At 35.6% G+C, this 21736-nt stretch overlaps 2 protein-coding genes across 4 annotated transcripts; both read right to left on the reverse strand.

Moving 5' to 3' along the window:
- Positions 1 to 855: 855 nt before the first annotated feature.
- LOC118062355 (serine/threonine-protein kinase VIK) lies at positions 856 to 11628 on the reverse strand. Its single transcript, XM_035076062.2, has 11 exons — positions 10915 to 11628; positions 10688 to 10762; positions 9839 to 9955; positions 9213 to 9307; positions 8570 to 8690; positions 8369 to 8448; positions 2652 to 2711; positions 2280 to 2401; positions 2101 to 2186; positions 1901 to 2019; positions 856 to 1294 (listed from the first exon to the last, which is right to left on the reverse strand). The coding sequence occupies exons 1-11, from the start codon at positions 11242 to 11244 to the stop codon at positions 1168 to 1170; spliced, it is 1332 nt and encodes a 443-aa protein (XP_034931953.1). The 5' UTR covers positions 11245 to 11628; the 3' UTR covers positions 856 to 1167.
- Positions 11629 to 15384: 3756 nt separating this feature from the next.
- On the reverse strand, positions 15385 to 17603 carry LOC118062509 (vesicle transport v-SNARE 12). 3 transcript variants are annotated; one of them, XM_035076295.2, is made up of 6 exons: positions 17451 to 17603; positions 17216 to 17360; positions 17073 to 17131; positions 16787 to 16975; positions 15913 to 16083; positions 15385 to 15770 (listed from the first exon to the last, which is right to left on the reverse strand). In XM_035076295.2, the coding sequence occupies exons 2-6, from the start codon at positions 17310 to 17312 to the stop codon at positions 15615 to 15617; spliced, it is 672 nt and encodes a 223-aa protein (XP_034932186.1). In that variant the 5' UTR covers positions 17313 to 17360; positions 17451 to 17603; the 3' UTR covers positions 15385 to 15614. The 3 variants fall into 3 exon arrangements, with proteins under 3 accessions (XP_034932186.1, XP_034932185.1, XP_034932184.1); XM_035076294.2 differs by having other exon boundaries at positions 17216 to 17364; positions 17451 to 17599; XM_035076293.2 differs by having other exon boundaries at positions 17216 to 17370; positions 17451 to 17597.
- Between the last annotated feature and the right edge of the window lie 4133 nt (positions 17604 to 21736).

Genomic DNA, 21736 nt, shown 5'->3' on the forward strand with positions numbered 1-21736 from the left:
CCCTCCCTTAAACCAATCTTTTATATCTCTTCATATTGAACGGCAAGACAACCTCCATTTGAATCACTCTACTTCCACTGTCTCACAGAGAGCAATGCTTGTTTTTTTTTTTTTTTCCTTTCATGGAGTTTAGAAGTCGACAAAGATATTTGCAGTAGTGAGTAAATTGTGATTAGAGGGATTAAATTGTTTTTTGAAGCAGTTGAATGACTTGTATTCCTTCCTAATTTTATTATAATGTTTTTTGGATATAAAAAAGAACCATGCTTTGGTAATGTCGTTTGTGTTAGTTTGTTATTTATTTTATTTATATCTTTTTTAAATGCCTACATTTTATATCATTTTAAATAAATATAAGGGTCCTTGTAAGAAAAAAAAATGATTTATATAAAAAAAATGATTTCTAAATCAGGAGTAAAATAATTAAGATTGATAATTCAATTCAATTCAATTCTATATATATTCCAAACATTATAATTGAATTCAATTATATAGTTTAATATTTTATTACAAACATAAGAGTTATAATATATTATCAATTAAATTTAAATCATATATGAAATTGAATTTAATTGCACAAATAATTTGGTTCTAAGCATACTGTTAAAAAAGTTGAAAAAAAGCTTTATAGGTTGTTATCAATTCTAAATTATAATATTTTGATTTGAATTTAATAAATAAATAAATTAAATTCATGTATTTGAAAGAAATAAAATTCAAATAATTTTGTTTTTTATATTACCCTCATTACATTTATCTTATTACAATTAAGGGAACTGACCTCTAGTTTAATTTTATAGTATTTTTAGAGATTAAATTTCATTTAAAATTCAATTCAAATCTTGACACTCAAAAGAGAGTTTCAAACACAAAATTTCATTAAATTATTTTAGCTTGTTCACACGCAAAAATCAGGTTAACCTACTACAGCAGAATTAATCCACCAAAAGAACATGAATTTCAATGCGATAACGAAGTCTAGCATTTACAACTTGCACAAGAAACACAACCTAGAAGCTTTAAAAATCTTTGGACATGGAGTATCGCTGATTCTAATGTCTTCTTAGCAAAATCTATCCACAACACTGGCGCAAGTCATGAGTACAGAATATGAATGGCAGGAATAGTTGAAGGCCAGAATATTTGACCTTCTCATCGTGCTCCTCGTCATGGATTGAATATATGCCAGTGATGATCTGTCGGTAAGTTTTCCTTGATCTTTTCAAGTCTCTTAAGAATTTCCAAGAAAGTAGGTCTTCTATTCATGTCAGCGGCCCAACACTGATCTGTCAATCTAAAAACATTGAACAGTAAAATAATTAGCAATCAAAGGTTCAGACACCTCCGCTGAAGAAGGCAGAGCATTGAAATGGACTGATATTTTGGTTGTTGAACAACCGAAGGGCAGTTCAAGATAAGGAATGATGCTGAAAGATTTGATAATTATTAGACACAGGATACCCAATTTCATAACTATATCAATAGCTTCTTTCCTATTTACTTTAAGCTAAGCCAAGAAAACTTAACATCTCAGGTAACTGTCACATACTTGAAACCATGGAACTCGTTCCTTTTTTCATTTGACAAATTAGATATGGCTTATCAGTTGTTGTCTATCTAGCAGTGCAGTTTGGTTTACTGGCTTTAGAAGATGCCTACCAATTTCAACTTCGCTTTCCCTCACATACATTTACCATCAGTAGTTATAAAAAATAATTCTTGCCAGATGCAAATTAACTTCCCATTATGAAATTTAATGCTACGTAGGAGGTGGGGTTCATTTCAGATGCGGAGTATGTTATGGAATGGTACAGGATGTGGAACTTCTGTAGACCTTCCTAGACAGGAAATATTTAAAAAACAAAACCAATGAACTTAGAACATCTTAAATCTGACATACTCTCTGAGTTCGAAGACATTGAATCCTTTGGAACGAAATGTCGGTCTATGCCCTTCTGCCACGTACTTGGCTGCTTCATAAGGCTCAAAATTCGAAAAAGGCGGTTCCCCTTCAAGCATCTGCAACGAAGAACATAATGCATCACAACTTGTTTTGAATACAAAATTTCTAATTTTTATACTCAACAGAATCACAATTACCTCGTATAGTATCATTGCGAAGGAGAAAACATCTACTTTTTTATCATATTTCCGGTGCTTGAAAACTTCAGGAGCCATATACCGGTCTTTTGTTTGTTAAAAAAAAAGGAAGAAAGAAAGAAGTAAGCATAAGATCATATTTTATATATAAAAAAAAAACAAATGCAAGAGACACTCACAACTTCCTGTCTCGCCAGTCATTTTGTACACATCATGAGAGTTTTGAACCTTGATGAGCTTGCTTAGACCAAAATCTCCAACTTTCAAATGGTCTGCATTGGAGTTGACTAAAAGAACATTCCTGAGATTTAGAGAACAAATATTAACAGGTAAAAAAGGGCAGGTGCTGTGACTATCAACTACATATTCTCGATACTAGAAGGGCTCAAACATCTAAGAAATGCATTTTGCATGTCAGGAAAAGCTAAGTCTGTTAGCCAAGAGTTCTTCAAATAGGAAGGCGTCAGTTAAAGCATGGAAATATTAGCTGAAGAGCTATAAGGCATAATTATATGTCCAAATGATTTCGTAAAAAAATTGTACTCACTCACCTTGGTTTTAGGTCTCTGTGAACAATGACATTTGGTTCATTGTGAAGACATGCCATGCCTCTGGTCATATAAGATAAACAGAACTCAGATTAGCATGACAGTTAAAGCCACTACGGTTGCATCCATAACTTGGATAAAAGTTTCTGAGACAAAGCTTCAAAATACTTCAAATTTTCTAATGCTTCATTTTCCCAAATAAATGAAATACTGCAATACTATTTGCACAAAGCTACATGGCTTGTGCATGTTTCACAAAGCAGCTATGCGTGGAAAACAAGGGAAGTTAACAAAGGAATACATTTCTTCACATTCAAGTACAATGATACTTGTAGGATTCTTCAATTATTCTCATTCTTCTTTCTTGAAAAATATGACTGAAAAACTAGGAACATTCAGGTAGTTGGACCTGAACAAAATACTCCTATTATTAAAGTGTCACCAAGAGAAGGCACATGTGATGTGAATAGGACCATTTTGCCCTCACTGTCAAAGGAAATACCTATACCTACACATTTAATGCTAGAAGATTCTGTCTATTTATTCTTTCCTTTATTGGGATATATTAGTTGTAGGTTAGCTATTTCTAAGGGCTGAAAATCAGTCTATATTATTTCCTGTATCAGCCTGTATTATTTCCTGTTGTATTATTTCCATTCTTAGCTTGTAAATTCTACCTACATAACATACAATTTTATTCAAAAGATTCTAAACTGTCATGGTATCAGAGCTACAACTCTAAATTATTATTTGCTATCAAGTTTCTTAGTCTCGGTTATTCTTGATCAAAGTTCTCTTGACCTCATGTCTTCAAATAAGTTTGATATTTCTATGATTTGTTTCAATGACAAGAACTACTCTGCTTGGGCGTTTCATTTCAAGATTTTTGTCAAAGGTAAGGAGCTGTGGGGACATGTTGATGGAAGTAACCCAGCTCCTGACAAAATCAAAGACATAAACCAGCACGCCAAGTGGGAAGTCAAGGACACTCAAATTATGGCTTGGATCTTAGGATTTGTCGAGCCTAACATCATCTTGAATCTTCGATCCTCTCAGACTGCAGCTCAGATGTGGACTTACTTGAAGAAAATCTACAGCCAACAAAACACTGCTCGTCGGTTTCAGCTTGAACATGAATTGAGCACTCTTCAACATGATAGTCTTTCAATCTCTGATTTTTACTCTAGATTCACTAATCTTTGGACTGAATACACTGATATGGTGCATGCTGGCTTACCATCCGAAGGTCTTAGCTCTGTTCAAACTATTCATGAAACTACTTAACCGGATCAGTTTCTAATGAAACTAAGACCTGAATTTGAAGGCACCAGATCCAACCTGATGAACCGAGAATTTGTTCCCTCCTTGGATACATGCCTCAGTGACCTCCTTCACGAAGAACAACGCCTTCTCACTCAAACCACCATGGAACAACGACGGTCTACATCTATTCCTTTGGCCTATGTAGCACATGATAAGCTAAGAGGCAGGGATATGAGCACTATTCAGTGTTTTTGTTGCAAGGGATTTGGCCATTATGATGCAAATTATACCCGAAAATTCTGCAACTACTGCAAAAAAGATGGCCATATCATCAAAGAATGCCCTACTTGACCTCCCAAGAAAACAGAGACAACATATACTGTCTCAGTTGGCTCTTCACCTCTAACACAAAGTGCTCCTCCTCCTTTCCAATTCGTGACTCCCGCCATGATTCAACAAATGATCATTTCTGCAATTTTAGCTTTGGGACTCTCAGGTAAAAATCTTTCTACATCATCTCCTTGGTATTTTGATTCCGCAGCTTCCAATCATATGACAAACAATATTGCTTCTCTTCCTAATGTCAATGAATATTTTGGAAATCTCAAAATTCATACTGCTGATGGTAGTCATTTACCTATCACGGCCACTGGTGATGTTTCTCCCTCTCTCACTGATTTTTTGTATCACCTGGTCTTACCACCAATCTTGTGTCTGTCGGTCAGTTGGTTGAAAATGATTGTAAATTGGAATTTTCCAAATCTGGTTGTGTTGTGCAGGATCAACAGTCAGGGAGGATGATCGTGAGGGGGCTTAAAGTGGGACGTCTTTTTCCTCTTCAATTTCCTTTGTCTCCTTTTTCTTTGCCGTTTGTCACTTGTAATTCTGCTTATGTTGATTACCAAGCATGGCATAAACGTCTCGGACATCCAAACTCTAATGTTCTTCATGATTTATTGAAATCTGGTTTTCTTGGAAATAAAGATTCACCATCTCTTAGTGTTGTTCAGTTTGATTGCAATTCTTGCAAGCTTAGCAAAAGTAAAACTCTGCCCTTTCCTATTCACACACCACACGTAGTCCAACCTTTCGATTTGATACATAGTGATGTGTGGGGTATGGCACCAGTCACTTCTCATGCTAATTACAAATACTGTCACTTTTATTGACAACTATAGCCGTTTCACATGAATTTATTTCCTTCATTCTAAAGACGAAGTATTTTATGTTTTTAAGATTTTTCATGCACATATCCAGACCCAATTTTCAGCCCAAATCAAAATCCTTCGTTCTGACAATGGGGGTGAGTATATGTCTCATTTGTTTCAGGACTTCTTACAACATCATGGCATCATTTCTCAACGCTCTTGCCCTTCAACACCTCAACAAAATAGGGTGGCTAAAAGAAAGAATCGACATCTTCTTGATGTTATTCGTACTCTCCTCTTAGAGTCGTCCACATCTTCTTGTTTTTGGTGTGAAGCTCTCTCCACTGTTGTCCACCTCATAAACAGATTGCCTTCCCCTACATTGAACCATGACACTCCTTGCATCAGGTTGTTTGGTCATCCTTCAACTTATTCCAACCTTCGTACCTTTGGTTGTGAAGCTCTCTCCACTGTTGTCCACCTCATAAACAGATTGCCTTCCCCTACATTGAACCATGACACTCCTTGCATCAGGTTGTTTGGTCGCAATTCAATGTGCTTTCCTAGGATATTCAGTACACCAGAAAGGTTTTCTTTACTATGACCCAAATCTGCGTCGCATTTCAATTTCTAGGAATGTGATCTTTCTAGAAAACCAATATTTCTTTTCCATGCATCAGGATCATGTTCCTCCTTCATTTTATGTTTTGCCTATGTTTACTGACTCTTCTGCAGCTCCAGTCCCTTCTAAGCCTCTCGTAGTATATCAAAGACGTTCATCTACTACTTCCCACCAGCCTCCAGACCCTCCCAAGCCCCTTCAAGTTCCTTCTCCGACTACTGCTCCTGTTCCAGCAACTGCAACTTCCTCTCATCGACAAAGTACTCGGGTTCGTAGACCCCCTGATAGGCATGGGTACTCTCCTCCCTCATCCTTCACAGCCACTTTTCTTCCTTCACCTTATAAACAAGTAATGGAGCATGAGTGTAGGCGAAAAGCCATTGAAACTGAACCTCTCGCACTTGAAGAAAACCAAACCTGGGATGTTGTTCCATGCCCATCATTTGTGAATCCCCTTGGCAGTAAATTTATGTTTGGTATCAAGCATCGTTCTGATGGGTCTATCGATCGTTATAAGGCTCGGTTATTGGCACTTGACAACAAATAGGAATATAGTCTTGACTATGATGAGACCTTTGCACCAATCGCCAAAATGACCACTGTCCGAACTATACTCGCCCTTGCTGCATCTCAATCTTGGCCCTTACATCAAATGGATGTCAAGAACGCCTTCCTTCATGGTGATCTCAAGGAAGACGTTTACCTGAAACTTCCTTCTGGTATGTCCACTTCCTCATCTAATGATGTTTGCAAACTGAAACATTCTTTGTATGGTTTGAAGCAAGCACCGAGAGTATGGTTTGACAAGTTTCGATCCACGTTGCTGGGTTTCTCCTTCACTCAAAGTCAGTATGACTCCTTTCTCTTTCTACAAAAGACATCCATGGGTATCGTTGTCCTCCTTGTTTATGTAGATGATATCGTCATCACTGGCTTTGACTTGGAGGCAATCCCTGCGATTCAGACTTTGTTGCATTCTACATTCCACATGAAAGACTTTGGTCAACTCACCTAGTTTTTGGGCTTGGAAGTGCATTATCAACCTCACGGTCTCTTCCTACATCAACACAAGTATAGTCAGGAACTAGTTCAGTTAGCCGGCCTCACCAACACTACTTCGGTTGACACTCCCATGGAGCTTAATGTGAAAATATCGCCGTGACGAAGGGGAGCTTCTTGATGATCCTACTACCTATTGGAAGCTAGTTGGTAGTCTTATCTATCTAACTATTACTCGACCAAACATTTCTTATGTTGTTTACACTGTCAGCAAATTCATGCAAGCACCAAGGCATCTCCATCTATCTGCTATCCGCCGTATAATTCGCTACATTCTTGGCACTCCTAGTCGTGACTTATTTTTCCCTACAGGTTTTTCACTTCAACTACAAGCCTATAGTGATGTTGATCAGGCCGGTTGCCCTGACACCAGGAAATCTACTACTAGCTGGTGTATGTTTCTTGGTGATGCCCTTATCTCATGGAAATGCAAGAAACAAGACCACGTCTCCAAATCATCTACTGAAGCGGAGTATCGAGCCATGTCTGCTGCTTGCTCTGAGATCATTTGGTTGCATGGTCTCCTCACAAAACTCGGTTTTTGTCCAGTTCATCCTACTCCACTTCATGCTGACAACACTAGTGCCATCCAAATTGCAGCCAACCCTGTCTATCACGAACGCACCAAGCACATTGAGATTGACTGTCACTCAACCAGGGAAGCATATGATCATCAGATTATCACCCTTCCACATATCTCCACCACTCTATAGATTGCAGATATCTTCAACAAATCCATGCCCCGTCAGCACCATCATTTCCTCATTGGCAAATTGATGCTTATCGATTTACCAACATCAATTTGAGAGGGGATGTCAAAGGAAATACCTATACCTACACATTTAATGCCAGTAGATTCTGTCTATTTATTCTTTCCTTTATTGTGATATATTAGTTGTAGGTTAGCTATTTCTAAGGGCTGAAAATCAGCCTATATTATTTCCTGTATCAACCTGTATTATTTCCTGTTGTATTATTTCCATTCTTAGCTTGTAAATTCTACCTATATAATGGGCAATTCTCAAAGAGAAGACACACAATTTTATTCAAAAGACTCTAAACTGTCACTCACAGGTCCAAAAAGCATCTTCTAGTGAGTAGAACAATTGATTACAAGAGGCCTAAACCAAGAAGACATAGAAAGAGAAAAGGGGGCTTTGATTGGAAATTATATGACAAGCATAGCTTCCTTGATCGATAAAATATTTGAAAAAGAATGATAATTCAATTAATTGTAATTAGCTTCACTAAAATGATCTTATATTAAAAAAATTATAAGAGAATCTCATCCAACAATTTTGAACAGTTGAATGAAAAACTAATGTTATCAATGAAAGAATAAATACTAGACAATTTACTGGTACAACTCAGAAAATGGAGAGGTTCTGCTATGCTTGAGTCATGTTACTACCCTTGTCAATTCACAAACTCCCCTATTTTCTGAAAACCCAATGAATTGGATTCTAACAGCAAAGGTATTAGCTTCCCTGGGAGATGAGCTCTTTTAGGTATTCATGCACACCTATAAAATGAAAGCATGGTCTAGCAGCTACAACAAACCAGATAAATGGGTAGAAAGGTGCTCCTTCCCCCATAGCAAATACAGAAGTATAGAAGCTTTTATGTACCTGGCCATGTCCAACGCAAAGTTTATGGCTGTTGATGGACTTAGCGCGCCCTTTTCCTTGAGGTACTGATGAAGATCACCCTGTGTCACCACATGAATAGATTAAGATTGGCTTAGAAAGTTAATCAGTGATTAAAAAAAAAAAACCATTTTCAAAGAGAATCCAAAATTTGGAATAACAAACAGATATTAAGTCATATACCCCTCGCAGATATTCAGTAATTAACATAAGAGGCTTCCTCTCAGTGACTGCTCCCAGAAATTGGACTATATTAGGATGACGAAGCTTGACTAGCAAATTAACCTCATGCCTGAAGTCCTGACTGAACCAGTAAAGTGAAAGAAGAGTTAACAAATTGACAGTATAAAAAACTAGAGAAAAAGAAAGTGTATTGCAGCAACAAAAGGCACCAGATTGATCAAGATATTGAAATATTGTCCCCATTTGAGTGAAATTCTCTTTGAATTTCAATAGAAAGTGGAGGTTTGTCAATATCAGAAGAAACTATAGAATCTAGAATAAACTTCATCCTTTCTGAGTGAAAAAATACATCAATCCTATCTTCTACCTGTTTCTGATTCACTGCTATGATATGGTTTGTAGCATATAGCATAAGCAAATAGGAAACAAATAAATTATTGGTCAAAGTAAGAAGTTCACATATTAAGCCTGATTGTTGATGTTGATGCCATCTTTTGTTTTGGTATGAGATCAAAATTCATGTTATAAATCACCCAAAGTTTTTATTCACAAGGAAAAAATGTTTAACAAACACAAGGGAAATGCAACTGTAATACACACACGCAATTCAACAATAGGAAAATGTTACAAAGAAAGGACTTACATCACCAATCTATCGTCTGAGAGGGATGGAAGAATGCGTTTAACAGCTACTGGTGTTCCACGCCAAGATGCTTTCAAAATCTCACCAAAAGATCCCTAACAAAATAAGCTACAATTAGAAGATATATTTGGAGAAAATAAACCAAGAACCTGAAAGTCGTGCCCTAAAATTCAAACATTTGACATTAGAATGAAGCAAAGATGTCAGATGCAAAAATAAACACCAACAGTGTAAAATGGAAAAGGAAAACATATTAACCAAAACTTACTTGAGATCATCTAGCCGAAAAAGTTATTCCCTTTATTCAAGTCAAATAAAAGCTTAAACTTCAATTGCTTGTTGAGAGATGGCTATGCATATATAATGCAAGATTAGAACGAAAAAGGTAATTTTATCATAATAAAAGGCACTGTTTAAAAGACACAAACTCTAACATGTATCAAACTGCTGCAGAACTTCTACACACGGAACAGTTTTATAATGTCCACTAAAAACTTGACAGGATTGACCATCCAAAAACATCAAATAATGATTTCTCAGTTATACTCAAACTTATTAATAAAATAGTTTGTCAACTTTAGACATTCTATTATTTGTATAATTGATCCTGAGAAATAGAATCAAACCTTTCCAATAATGTTTGAGTTAGAGAAGTCCAGCTCAGAAGGTTCAATTTCCCAGTCACACTTATTTGTTAGGGGGGGTGGAACAGGCTTTGGTTCAAAATGGCTTCCATTTTGTCCCTGCAATTTGAATAAACGAAGTTAGCTCTAATACAGGCAATTAAAAGACACAGAATGAGTGATGTGCAATTATATTTGTATAAAGTATATGACAGCAAAGCACAAAGCATACGGCATTGGAGTATTGAGAAGGAACATTGAATTATCAAACAAATTGCCACAGTGGGTCACTACACATTAGTTACAGCTGATGAAAAGAACCAGATAACCAAAAAACAGTCAATAACCAATGCCAACACAGAGTAGCACTCATTACACGCCAGTCTTGCTGGGAATTGCTAGGCTGGTCGTTACTTGAGTGATAAAGCAAAGGGTAAAAGCTTTCCCCTTCTATTACATGGAGTCAAGTAATTAGCTTGCAATTAATCCACCAATAAATGCCCAACAATCAAGAGCTACATAATTTCATTGTACCAATAGGTTTATACAATAGTATGCTGCCGAATATGATAGATCATATTAGCAGTGGCTATCTAAAACGCCCAAATCCCGAATGTTGGATGCTATGAACTGAAACAATACGTTAAAAATATCCAGCAAGAAACCTCCAAAGCTACAAATGCTAACACTAGTTATGGTGAAAACAGGAAAACATGGCTAGCACGTTCCTTGGTTAATTCATCACTGATTGTAGAATAAACATATATCCCCAAGAAACAAAATTCTTTATTTTATCATCAATGAGACAAAGAAACATGTGTCAATAAAGGATTGGAGAAGGACTGTACTCACATATGACAAGCCACCGTATGATTTTAAGAGTTCAATCATGCTGTGCTTTTTAGCTCCTTCCGCATCAGCTAGTGGCTGCAATGACAGAAAATCCAAATTTACATGACAACTTATCAACTGCAACCACCACAAGCGCACTCCCATGCATATCAAAAAGACACAAAACAGGCAAATGAAACGGCATCCAAGAGAGCAGGGAAAGATGACGACGACGACGACGACGATACCGTGTTTTTCCAGCGATCTTGGGCGTTGACATCGGCGCCAAACTCAATCAAGCACTTAGTGACATCGATCCATCCATGGAGAGATGCCACGTGGAGTGGAGTCCGTTTATCGTAATCCCTAGCACTAACGAGAGATGGATCTTCCTCTAGAAGCTTCCGGACGGCAGCGGCGTCGTTTTGATGGGCGTGCCACAGTATCAAAGACGTCCTGCTCACTCTCGCCTTCTCCTTCTGCTTGCCTGCCGTCGAAGACGACGAAGACAACGACGATGAAGAAGAAATTCCAGCCGCGGAAGTGTCGGCGACGGAGGATGGAGTCTCGGAGCTCATGAGAAGGAAGATCGGGATCAGGATCGGAAAAGAAGAAGAGTGATTCTGGTTTTGTTAATACTGCTTTGAATGCGGGTGGATGAAATTTATTTTAGAGTGGGAAATGGAGAGGGAAATTGGAAGTGGAGGGAATTCTGTAAAGAAAGGCGGAGGTTTGTATCCGTTATTCCGCTTTTTACTTTTCCAACAGAAAATGTAACGTTCGCTTCCCTCTGCTCTTTTTTTTTTTCCTCTTTCTTTCCTCGATCACCCCCCTTCGGTGTCTCGTTTTATATTCTCAGATCAAAATACGGGCCGCAGTGGGGGCGGTGAGGACCGTGTCGGTTTTTAAAGATCTAGCAGCAGTGCGAATAATAAATATTATGAAACTAATTTTTTTTAATTGGGATTTTAGGGGTTTGGATTTGGACGGTAGTAGTGTTTTGATAAATTAATTGTAAGATGCCCCCGAAGGAGGCGCTCGTTCCACTCGATCTTGGGTTCGAATTATTTTTACTGGCCTTTGGTGGGCTCCACTCGATAAAGTACCCTTGGCTTTGATCCCGGTGGGGATCCCTCCAGATGTTTGGGGGGAGGGGTCTTCTGAGTGCGATGTTCCCGGTCGGGTATGGAATCAACCCATCTTCGTACCCATTCTATCACTAAAGAAAACAATTAATTTTAGGGTTTGGGGTTGAGCCCAATACCTTTCCTTCATTCACGTGTGAAAACATGGATGTAATAATTAATTAATAATTAACGATATCTAAATGGTGTGGGGCAATTACTGTTCCCCACACACAAAGCACTGTTGTAATACACTGTGGATTACAACAGTAATCCACAGTGCTTTCCTTCTTTTTTTTTCAACTTTCCCTTTTTTTTTTGTTTTTTCTCCTTTTTTTTTCAAAATTGCTTTCTTTTTTTTTTTCCAACTTTGCTTTTTTTTTTTTTTTTTTTTTTTTCTGTTTAATTTTCTTTTAAAATGTTTTCTTTATTGATTTTACTTTTTAAATATTGAACTGATTAAAAATTCTGCTTTGTAATTTTTTTCCTTTAAAATATTGTGGATTGTTACGGTGTTTTTCCAATTAGTTTTTCTATTTTATTTTTTTATTTTTTTAAAATTATATTTATTAAATTTTTTTTATATTGAGCTGATTAAGAATTTAGTTTTGTAATTTTTTTTCTTTAAAACATTGTTGATTGTTACAGTGTTTCTCCGCATGGTTTTCTTTGTTTTTGTTTTTATTTTCTCCGAAATTATCTTCTTTTTTTTTTTAATATTGAGCTGGTTAAAAATTACAGTTACAATATGTGAGGAAAGCATTGTAACTTTCCTCGCAAATTACTATGGATTGCTACAGTGTTTTTTCTCATGTGGTTTTTTTCTGTTTTGTTATGTTTTTTTTTTCTAAAAATATCTTTGTCAGTTTTATTTTTTAAATATTAAGCTGGTTAATAATTGCAATTACAAATAAATACAAGTTTTTCCTCACAAAACACTATGGATTGATACAATTTTTCATTACATGGTTTTTTTCCAGTTTCTTTTGTGTGTTTTCTTTTTTGTAATATTTTTTTTAAAATTATCTTCGTTGATTTTTTTTTTAATATTGAGTTGGTTAGAATTTAACTTTATAATAAAGCTCAATCATGTGAGGAAAGCACCGTAGCTTTCCTCACAAAACATTGTTGAAAATTACTATTAAAAATCATTATAAATAATGTTAAATCATGTGGGGAAGCACTGTAGCTTTCATCACAAAACATTGTGAATTGCTACAGTGTTTCCAACATGATTTTTTCCCTTTTTTTATGTTTTCTTTTAATATTTTTTTTTCTAAAATTATCTTTGTCGATTTAATTATTTTTTAATATTGAGCCGATTAAGAATTTAGCTTTATAATTTTTTTTCTTTAAAACACTGTGAATTATTGCAGTGTTTTCCCATATAATTTTTTTATTATTTTTTCCAAAATTATCTTTGTTTATTTTTTTAAAATATTAAGTTGGTTAAGAATTATAATTACAATAAAGTTAAATCATATAGGGAAAACGTTATAGTTTTTCTTACAAAACACTAAGGATTGCTACAGTATTTATCTAAATGGTTTTTTATTTTATTTTATTGGAGAAAATACTGTAGTTTTCCTCATAAAACATTATCAATTGCTACAATGTTTTTTCTTATAGGTTTTTTTTCTTTTGAAATTATCTTTGTTGGTTTTTTTTAATATTAAATTGGTAGAAAATTTAGCTTTGTAATTTTTTTTGCTTTTTATTAACAGAAAAGCTAAATCATGTGGCGAAAACAATGTATCTTTCCTCCCAAAACATTAAAGATTGCTATAAATTATTTTGTTTAGTTTCTAAGTTTTGATCACCGACACAACTTTTTTTCCCGTCATGAAATATTAGTCTCATCATATCTTTAGTTTCTATTACTAATCTAGCGCCGATTCACAATTATAATACTATTAAATATATTTATTTTATAAACATGTGGCAACGCGTGGGCATGCATCTTGTAGTATATAGACCACGGCCAGCAACATTAATATTAAAATTAAACAATTTTTTTCTCTCGACAACTTCTGGCTGGAATGGAAAGGTAACGTTAATGCCTTTAGATAAGATAAGAGCGCAGCCATAACAGATGGAAAGTGCAAGAGGAGCCTTAAGAAACAAGATTCATCTGAGATGAATTATTATTTATGATTCTACCTTTCAACCGTGCATTGAATAATACATCCATACAAGGAGCAGCAGTGTTTGGAGCTTGTCAAGATCCAGCTTTTTTTTTTCTTTTTTTCTTTTTTCTTTACAATTCAAACTTCAGTTCATAAGGGTTTCGCAAATTGATAGTAAATTTTCAGCAAATTGTTATTTTTATTCTAAAACAGGCAAGTTGACTAGCCTTAATAACGAATCAGATCTATACACTGCACAGAAAGTGCAAGTTGCCATACCACTCCAATTATTCTGGGTGAGATCCCAGTCCCTATTGTTACCAACTTACCGCCACCAAAAAAGAGATGAAATAACTCAATGCCTAGCAACTTCGAATGATTCCATGCCACGTCGACGACCAATCTTACGCTAATCTTGCTGAAGCATTTGGTTATGAGCGGAGAAAGATGATGGAGTTAAGACTCGACGACGTCGTAGAGGGACAGGGAGAACAATAGATGGAGAAACCGGGGTGAGAGAATCCATGATTAGAAGCTACTACCTCTGAGTCTTCGATCACTCACTCACTCTATGTAATATCGTTATAAATAAACAAAAGAGGGAAATGAATTTTGATTATTATTGAGTCAGTAACATGGTCGAACAAGTTGCGAGAGTGTGGATTAAGAGAGAAAAACGCTCACAAATTCTCGGCGTAACAAGGAAAGTTCGCTTTGCGATTCTGATTTTTCTTTTCGTGCGTGTTTAACAGCAGGTTTCAAAAATATTTTTTTAATTAGTATATATTTTATATTTTTAAATTATTTTGATATATTAATTTTAAAAATAAAAAAATATTATTAATATATTTTTTTAAATAAAAAAATATTTTAACAAACAACAACAAGTATATTCCCGGTCAAATATAATTATCTATGTAAACAAATCTGCCTGCGGGGTTTTTATGATTTTTGGTGCGGTGGGTCCAGGAATACTTGGGTGTGTGAAAAATTAGCGAGGGAAAATTTGATCAGGCCGCAGTTGGTCCACGTGGTTGAATCTCGTGATAGTTGCAGAGAGTCTCGATTCCTATACCAACCTGCAGCCTCGGCCTGCGCTAGAAATTATGCTGGCCCAATGGGCCTTGTTTTGTGTGGTTATAGCCTTCACGAGCACTTTGAACTTTGAAGGCTTGAATTCAGAAGAAGACGCATGTGCATTTGTTCTTGCTGTAGTTGAACCCATACATTCAACTAGAAGATTTCATCACTGGAAAAACAAAATAATAATAACGATGTATATCTGCGTATAACCTGTAATTTCTTCATTTGAAACTCTACTGTAGCAATTTATGCAAGAGACTTGATGCTCGTCATCAAGTGTTTTTTGCCTGAAGGTGACTTTATCAAAGCAAATTATACCATAAATAAAAATAATTAAGTGAATAATTACGTTTTGAATGCAAAAAAACCAATAAGGACGAAAAGCTAAACATACAAGCACAGGATTTTCATATACATAGTAATGGCACAATTACAACCGGCAGATGAACACAGGATTTTCACATACAGTGACGGCACAATTACAATCGGCAGATGCTTAGAATTCGACTGACAAATTCTTTATACACACGTGCACGAATAACAGTGGAGTGAATTTAACAGGCACCGGAGACCACCAACTGTAACAAATTTACGACCAATAATTTCAAGTGTTTATTAATGATAAGAAGTCTTAAAAAAGATAATAAAAATGATTGCTACAACAAGAGCAGCGATTACTGCGCCAACGATCCACTTGTTTCTGGTCATTCTTCTTGACATGGAAGATAGGACTTTCTTACTCTTGTCAATAGCATCATCTACTCCATGAAGCTGGAAAAGGAACAATACATGATTCGTAATACAACAAACTCGATAGTTCTGATGAATTTGTGCACGCATTGGATCCATGGATCATTAACTAATATCACCAAGGAGCTTGTCCATTTAGAGGGGAAAAGATTAGATGCAATACCTTGTTATGAGCATGCAGGAGCGTCTGGCGCTGTTGATGCAAATCTTCAAGAACTGAGACACCAAGCTCTTCTGTCTCTAGCATGGCTCTTCTGCTCTCCTTAATTCTATCGCTGGACTGATTTAATCTCTCTACTGACATAGTCAATCTTTCCCTTTGATCAGTAGAAACCTGTGCCGGTATTTGACCAATTACCAAAAATTCTTGATCAAATGCATTTTGTAATCACTCGAACAATAAGATATCCAATGAACCCTCCAATCATCTTCTAGACATAACACCGAGATGTCTAAGGAGAGAAATCATTTGAAATACATCAAGTGAAACTCTAAAAATCCTGGGATGAATGTTAGGGATTGACCAACACAAATTACATTTGTGTTTTAACCTCTATCCTAACGTGTTTAGAGTCATTTCACTAAAGGAAAACAGGATGATTTTTCATTTCAGAAGCCCACTAAGCACAAGGCACTCCTGCTACAAAGTCTACTTATAGCAGACAAATACTTACGACCAAAGCAAACAGTACTGGCTCAGTAGTCTAAACAGTAGCGCACGGCAGAATTAATAACAAATTCATCCTCAACTCCAGCAAACATAAAAATCAGAACCTCGCTCGAGAAGAAAAAAAAACAGAGAGTTGAAAATCTAATCTACAACACACAGCCAAGAGAAAGTAGGCTGAGAAAACACTCGCGCAAGGGAAAACTATGCATTGGTTCAACAAAACCAAATCAATAAAGAGACTAAAAAAAAGAGTGAAAGTAACACCATGCAATCGAAGACCCATAAGTAGACAAATAATCTAAAGGCAAGTTCTGCTAAACAGAAAAGGTGTTGTTTCACTATTGTAATCAAAAGAAGAAATGCATACCGAATGCGCATCAGCCATTCCAGCCTCCAACAACTCTTCACGGGAAGCATGACTAACATCACCGGACGTTATCCTTTTAAATTCCCTCTTCAACTTATTCAGATCAGACTTATATTCCCTCAACTTGGCCAGAAACATAGCCTTCACACTCGGCTGCAAACTCCTAGCTTCAAGGTCCATTTTCCTAATCTACCCAAACCAAACCCCCCACGAAATTAGAAAATTCAAAACCGCATAATAATCAGCTAAAACTAAAATGCAAGACAGAAACTAATGAACAGCATACCAGAACATCACAATCATCCAGTCCAGATTTAACCTCATTGACCTTCGCGTTCTTTTCCACTGCGATTTTCAAGTAATTGATAATTATGTAGTTAATTAAAAAAAAGAAGGGTGGAGAGTTTATTTAGAGGGAATTGTAGATACCTCCATCGGGAAGAAGAGAAGTAGAGTTGCATTTTAGAGAGAGATTGGCAGAGAGCTCGCAGTACTGACGCTCGTATCCTTCGAAGACTTCACTCATGATTTTGCACGGAAAGAAAAATTGGTCCGGTTTGAATCGCGAAGCGACCTACCTAGATCTAGATGTCAAATTCAATTCTGTTCTCGACGAGTAAGACCACGAAGAAAAAAGTTTCGTAAAAATGTTACGATTACTTACAGGTAATTAATTGCTCGCTGATTATCTGGAATTGAGATGAGAGTTGGTTGAGCGAAGGTAGGTGCCCGCAAAACGGATTGACCGCAAATTTAGAAATGGAAATCTCTTGAATTTTATGTGAGACACCTTCAGCTTTGTCCGTGGCTGCTGCCCCAAAAAAACCGGAAATAGAAAACCAAAACGCACCGTTTGCCCTATTGTCTGTTGCTTTATTATGGGAGGTTTTGTTTTTATTTATTTAATTATTTTTGTAAAGAGTGGAGTTTTAGAAAGTGTTTCATTCGAGTTACAAGAAAATGTTTGGTAGTGTGATAATAATAATGGTTTATTTAAAAAATATATATATTAAAATTATTTTTTTTATTTTTTAAAAAATTATTTTTAACATTAACATATTAAAATCATTTAAAAATATAAAAAAAATTAATTTTTTTTAAAACTCGTGATTAATTACTCCAAAATCAGTACAAGAGCCCATTTGGACACCCAATTTCTAGTGTTTTGATCTAAAACCTATGGCAAATTTTGGCTAGCAAATCGCAAATTTCTAGCAAATTAGGTTCATATTTATAATCTAGCATAATAATTTTTTTTTTATGAAATCAATTATATATATATTTATTTATTTTTATTATTATTTGATTGAATAAAAATTTAATTTCAATAAATAAATTTATTGAGCATAACCGGGTATAACTCATGTAACATGATCAAATATCTTGATAGATATGTATCTCTTAATTTTTTAAGTTTGATTTTATTTATCATTAATTTTATTTATTTATTTACATAAATTATTCTTGATTTATTTAATTAAATACATACATAAGTTTTTTAATTTATATTTTGAAATTTTTTATATAATAAGAGTATCAAAAAAGTTAGTATGTTCTTCTTCTTTTTATTGAAAAATAAATCTAACCCGTAATGAAATGAAATGCATGTCAAATAGCTAATTTACACACTAAATCTTCTCATACTTCTTTAAAAAACACGAACTAAATTATTCATAATTATCTTTGATTCTGTGTCAACGGACTTGATCTGAACTTTAATTTTTTATTTGTATACTTTAAATTATTATTTGTTTAATAAAATAGTTATTTTTTATTAATTTTGATCATAAATAATGGTTTAAAAATACGACTCATGCTATGGAAATACATAATATAAGTGGGAAAAAAAGTTAACGAGAGAAATAAAAATCCTAGACCGAGAAGCCTATTTTTTACCACAAAAATAATAAATGATACTCAACAAAAAAAAAAAAATCAAAGTTCAAAAATTAAATTCAATTTGATTCTAAGTAGTTATGAGTAATTTAATGGCATACAAATATTTGATAAATTATAACGAGGCACCCGAAACAAACTATTTAAGATACTAATTTTTGGTCTCTCACTTGAACATCAGATTCCTATTTCGTTCATGTGATCACGCACAGGTAAAGCAATCAGAGTCCGGGGAGCCAGTCCCTGCACCGACACTTAAAAACACTATCATTTCGTCATGCAGACACGTCCAAGGAATACATTCCCCGGCGGTAATGGACTTTCTGCCGGTTAAGGAAAACACCCCGGTGTACATTCCAACTTGAACGGCATGCTTCAATTAACACCAAGGGGAAAAAAATCAGTTCTCCAACTTGATGGATGATAATGTAACCCATACACGAAGCATTAAGCCAAATCGATTGAAGAAATGATAAATGCATTTCCGCAACAAAAAAAAGAGAGTTCTTTGGAAGCATGGATGCAAGCAGCAGATAGACAGCTCCCCCGTGCATCCAGAACCTTGAGACAAAATCTTGGCAGACCTAACATAGAGGCTATCAACGAACTTGCCCATATTGGAAATGGTCTCCGATGCAGCTGGGGTCGGTTGCATCTGTTTTTGGATAATAAGAAACGACGAGGCATCCAGCACCTTGGTCTAAAGTCATGCAGTTTTTGCCTTGGGAATCGATGTAGAAAAGAGCCTGAACTGAGTCAGAAGATCTGAGAGATTCATGATGGCTTGTTCCTTAATCCTGAGGGATCAAGGAGAAGATGATGGGTTCTTTAGATGGATTAAAACGGCTTCAGATGGATTTTTTGCTTCTAAATCCTGGGCAATTGAATCCGTGGTTGCAGAAAGATGCGATGCTGACATGGTGAATGCTTTTAAAATATTGAAGTCCTGCAAAATGAAAATTTATCTGAAATGTTCAGCCTCGCCTCGAGAAAGGCAAAATGACTGTACAGAACAAAAGTATGCACTTGTCCAGAGAAGAACTGCTTGCAGCATCTCCATCTAGAGCCTAGACAGTAACACAGGTATTGAAAACCTAGGCAAGATTCCTGAGCAACTGCTAACAATCTTGACAACTTGATGGTGTTAAAACCTTTTGCTGCACCAGATTCCAGTTATTGTCTCTGATACTGCCAATAACATTAGAGCTCACAACACCATTTCATCCCGCAAAAAAAGAGAAAAAACCCAACAATATCACGAAATCAGTATTTTTTTTTAAAAGCACTGATCTTAACAGCCAACTTCAACACTCAACGGGCGTCAATGAACACCATTTATGGCAATGTTAATGAGTGCGACAATGGCCTGGCTATCCAGATGTGGGAATGTGCAGCGATGAATGTGCCACGTGACCCACTTTTAAAAAGCTCGTTGACTTTCCAATTTTCTAGGCTTTCCTTCTCTTTTCTATTCTGGTCACAATTGAGGCTTTCTTTAAGGTCCGCTAATTGAGTTGGTTTGAAAAATATTTATAAGAACATTAAGCTATAAAATATTATTGGTAATAAACTCTCTAATAAATAATCGATGCGTGGTACTTTGGAAAATTTCAATGTCATCTCAGTAAATATATTTAAAAGCTATCAGAAAAGAGAGAATTTTGAGTTTTGCATATCCTGCATGTAATTCGATTAAAAGTAATTTTAATATACATGTGACCATTTTTGACCTTTTGATACAAGTTTCAGAAGCCACAAAATATGAAATTTATTATTCACAAAGAAGAGTAATGGAAATATTATTGATTTACAAAATAGTGCCGACTTGAACTAAATCGTGTATTTTTTTTTTTTTCCTGTTGTCGAATGCATAGTTTATAAAATCTGACGATATGATGCTTCGATTTTGCAGACCCTCTGCCAATTCAAGGTGAAAAGGCTTTTTTAACGATCTTGGGTTCGCGATACATTTCTGCTGGGCAGATAATTTACTTGGGCAATAGAAATAGATTAAAGCAAAATGAGGAGCTTGATCGCTTCCTTACATTTTTTCCTCCTCCACTCTGTTCTTCCATCAATCATGAAGGAAACCCGAATTATGCACTGCGTGTCCACTGCAGACGGGGCTCCAACATGGACCTCAACCAACCAAACCCTAGTCCCCCCCGATGGAGTTCAGTCGTACCCAGTACATATGCCAGAGGACTCGAGGAGCCAATTACGGCCACCAGAGGCAATAAACTAACCATGGGCACACTTAAACTACCAAACAGCTAATCAACACAAAACTATCATCAATCACTACCGACCCCTGTCCTGTACAAAAATAATAACAGTTTTGAATTGAGCGATGTAGATCCAAAAGGGTTTAAAATCCCCACCTTATTTTACTAAAATAAAATAAAAATCTCAAATTAATCGAAAATTAAAAAAAAAATGTTTTATCGTTAGCCAGACCCAATTGGAAGGTAACCTACTTCGTGCCCAGGATTAGATATACACAAATAATAAGTAAATAGATTGTGAAGGTTGGGAAGAAATGGTCCCTTCTAGTTTTGCAAGGTTAAAGACCTCAATATGTAGACTCCAGGTGTTAAGGTTGACAAGCCTTGATGCCAGAGCAAGACCTGTGATCCACGTGGAGCTGTAAGCACCTGGTATTGAGGTTGTCCTGTCCTGAATGTTATGGCCAGATCCACATACATGGCTATAAATCTAGATGCGCTTGCCTGGGTTTGCAACTTGTGTGCCTAGGGGTGCAGCCTCGCGCGTCTGGGTGATAGACTCGAGTGCCTGGGTTTGAAGACCGCGTGCCTAGATTTACCTTCATCTGTTGACCGGCGCTTGGGGTTTGCAGACCATGTAAAGAGGAATAACAAATTTGAAAAAAAAATAAAAAAATAACAATTATTATTGTTGTTGTTTTTTTTTATTATCATTATATATTTTTTTTAAAATATTATTACTATAAAACTGGGCCAAAGAACTTTAATATTATTGTTAATATGATAAATATGTATTATAATGTTATTATTTTTATTATAGTTAATATAA

This window comes from Populus alba, chromosome 8, assembly GCF_005239225.2.
Source record: "Populus alba chromosome 8, ASM523922v2, whole genome shotgun sequence".
NCBI lineage: Eukaryota > Viridiplantae > Streptophyta > Magnoliopsida > Malpighiales > Salicaceae > Populus > Populus alba.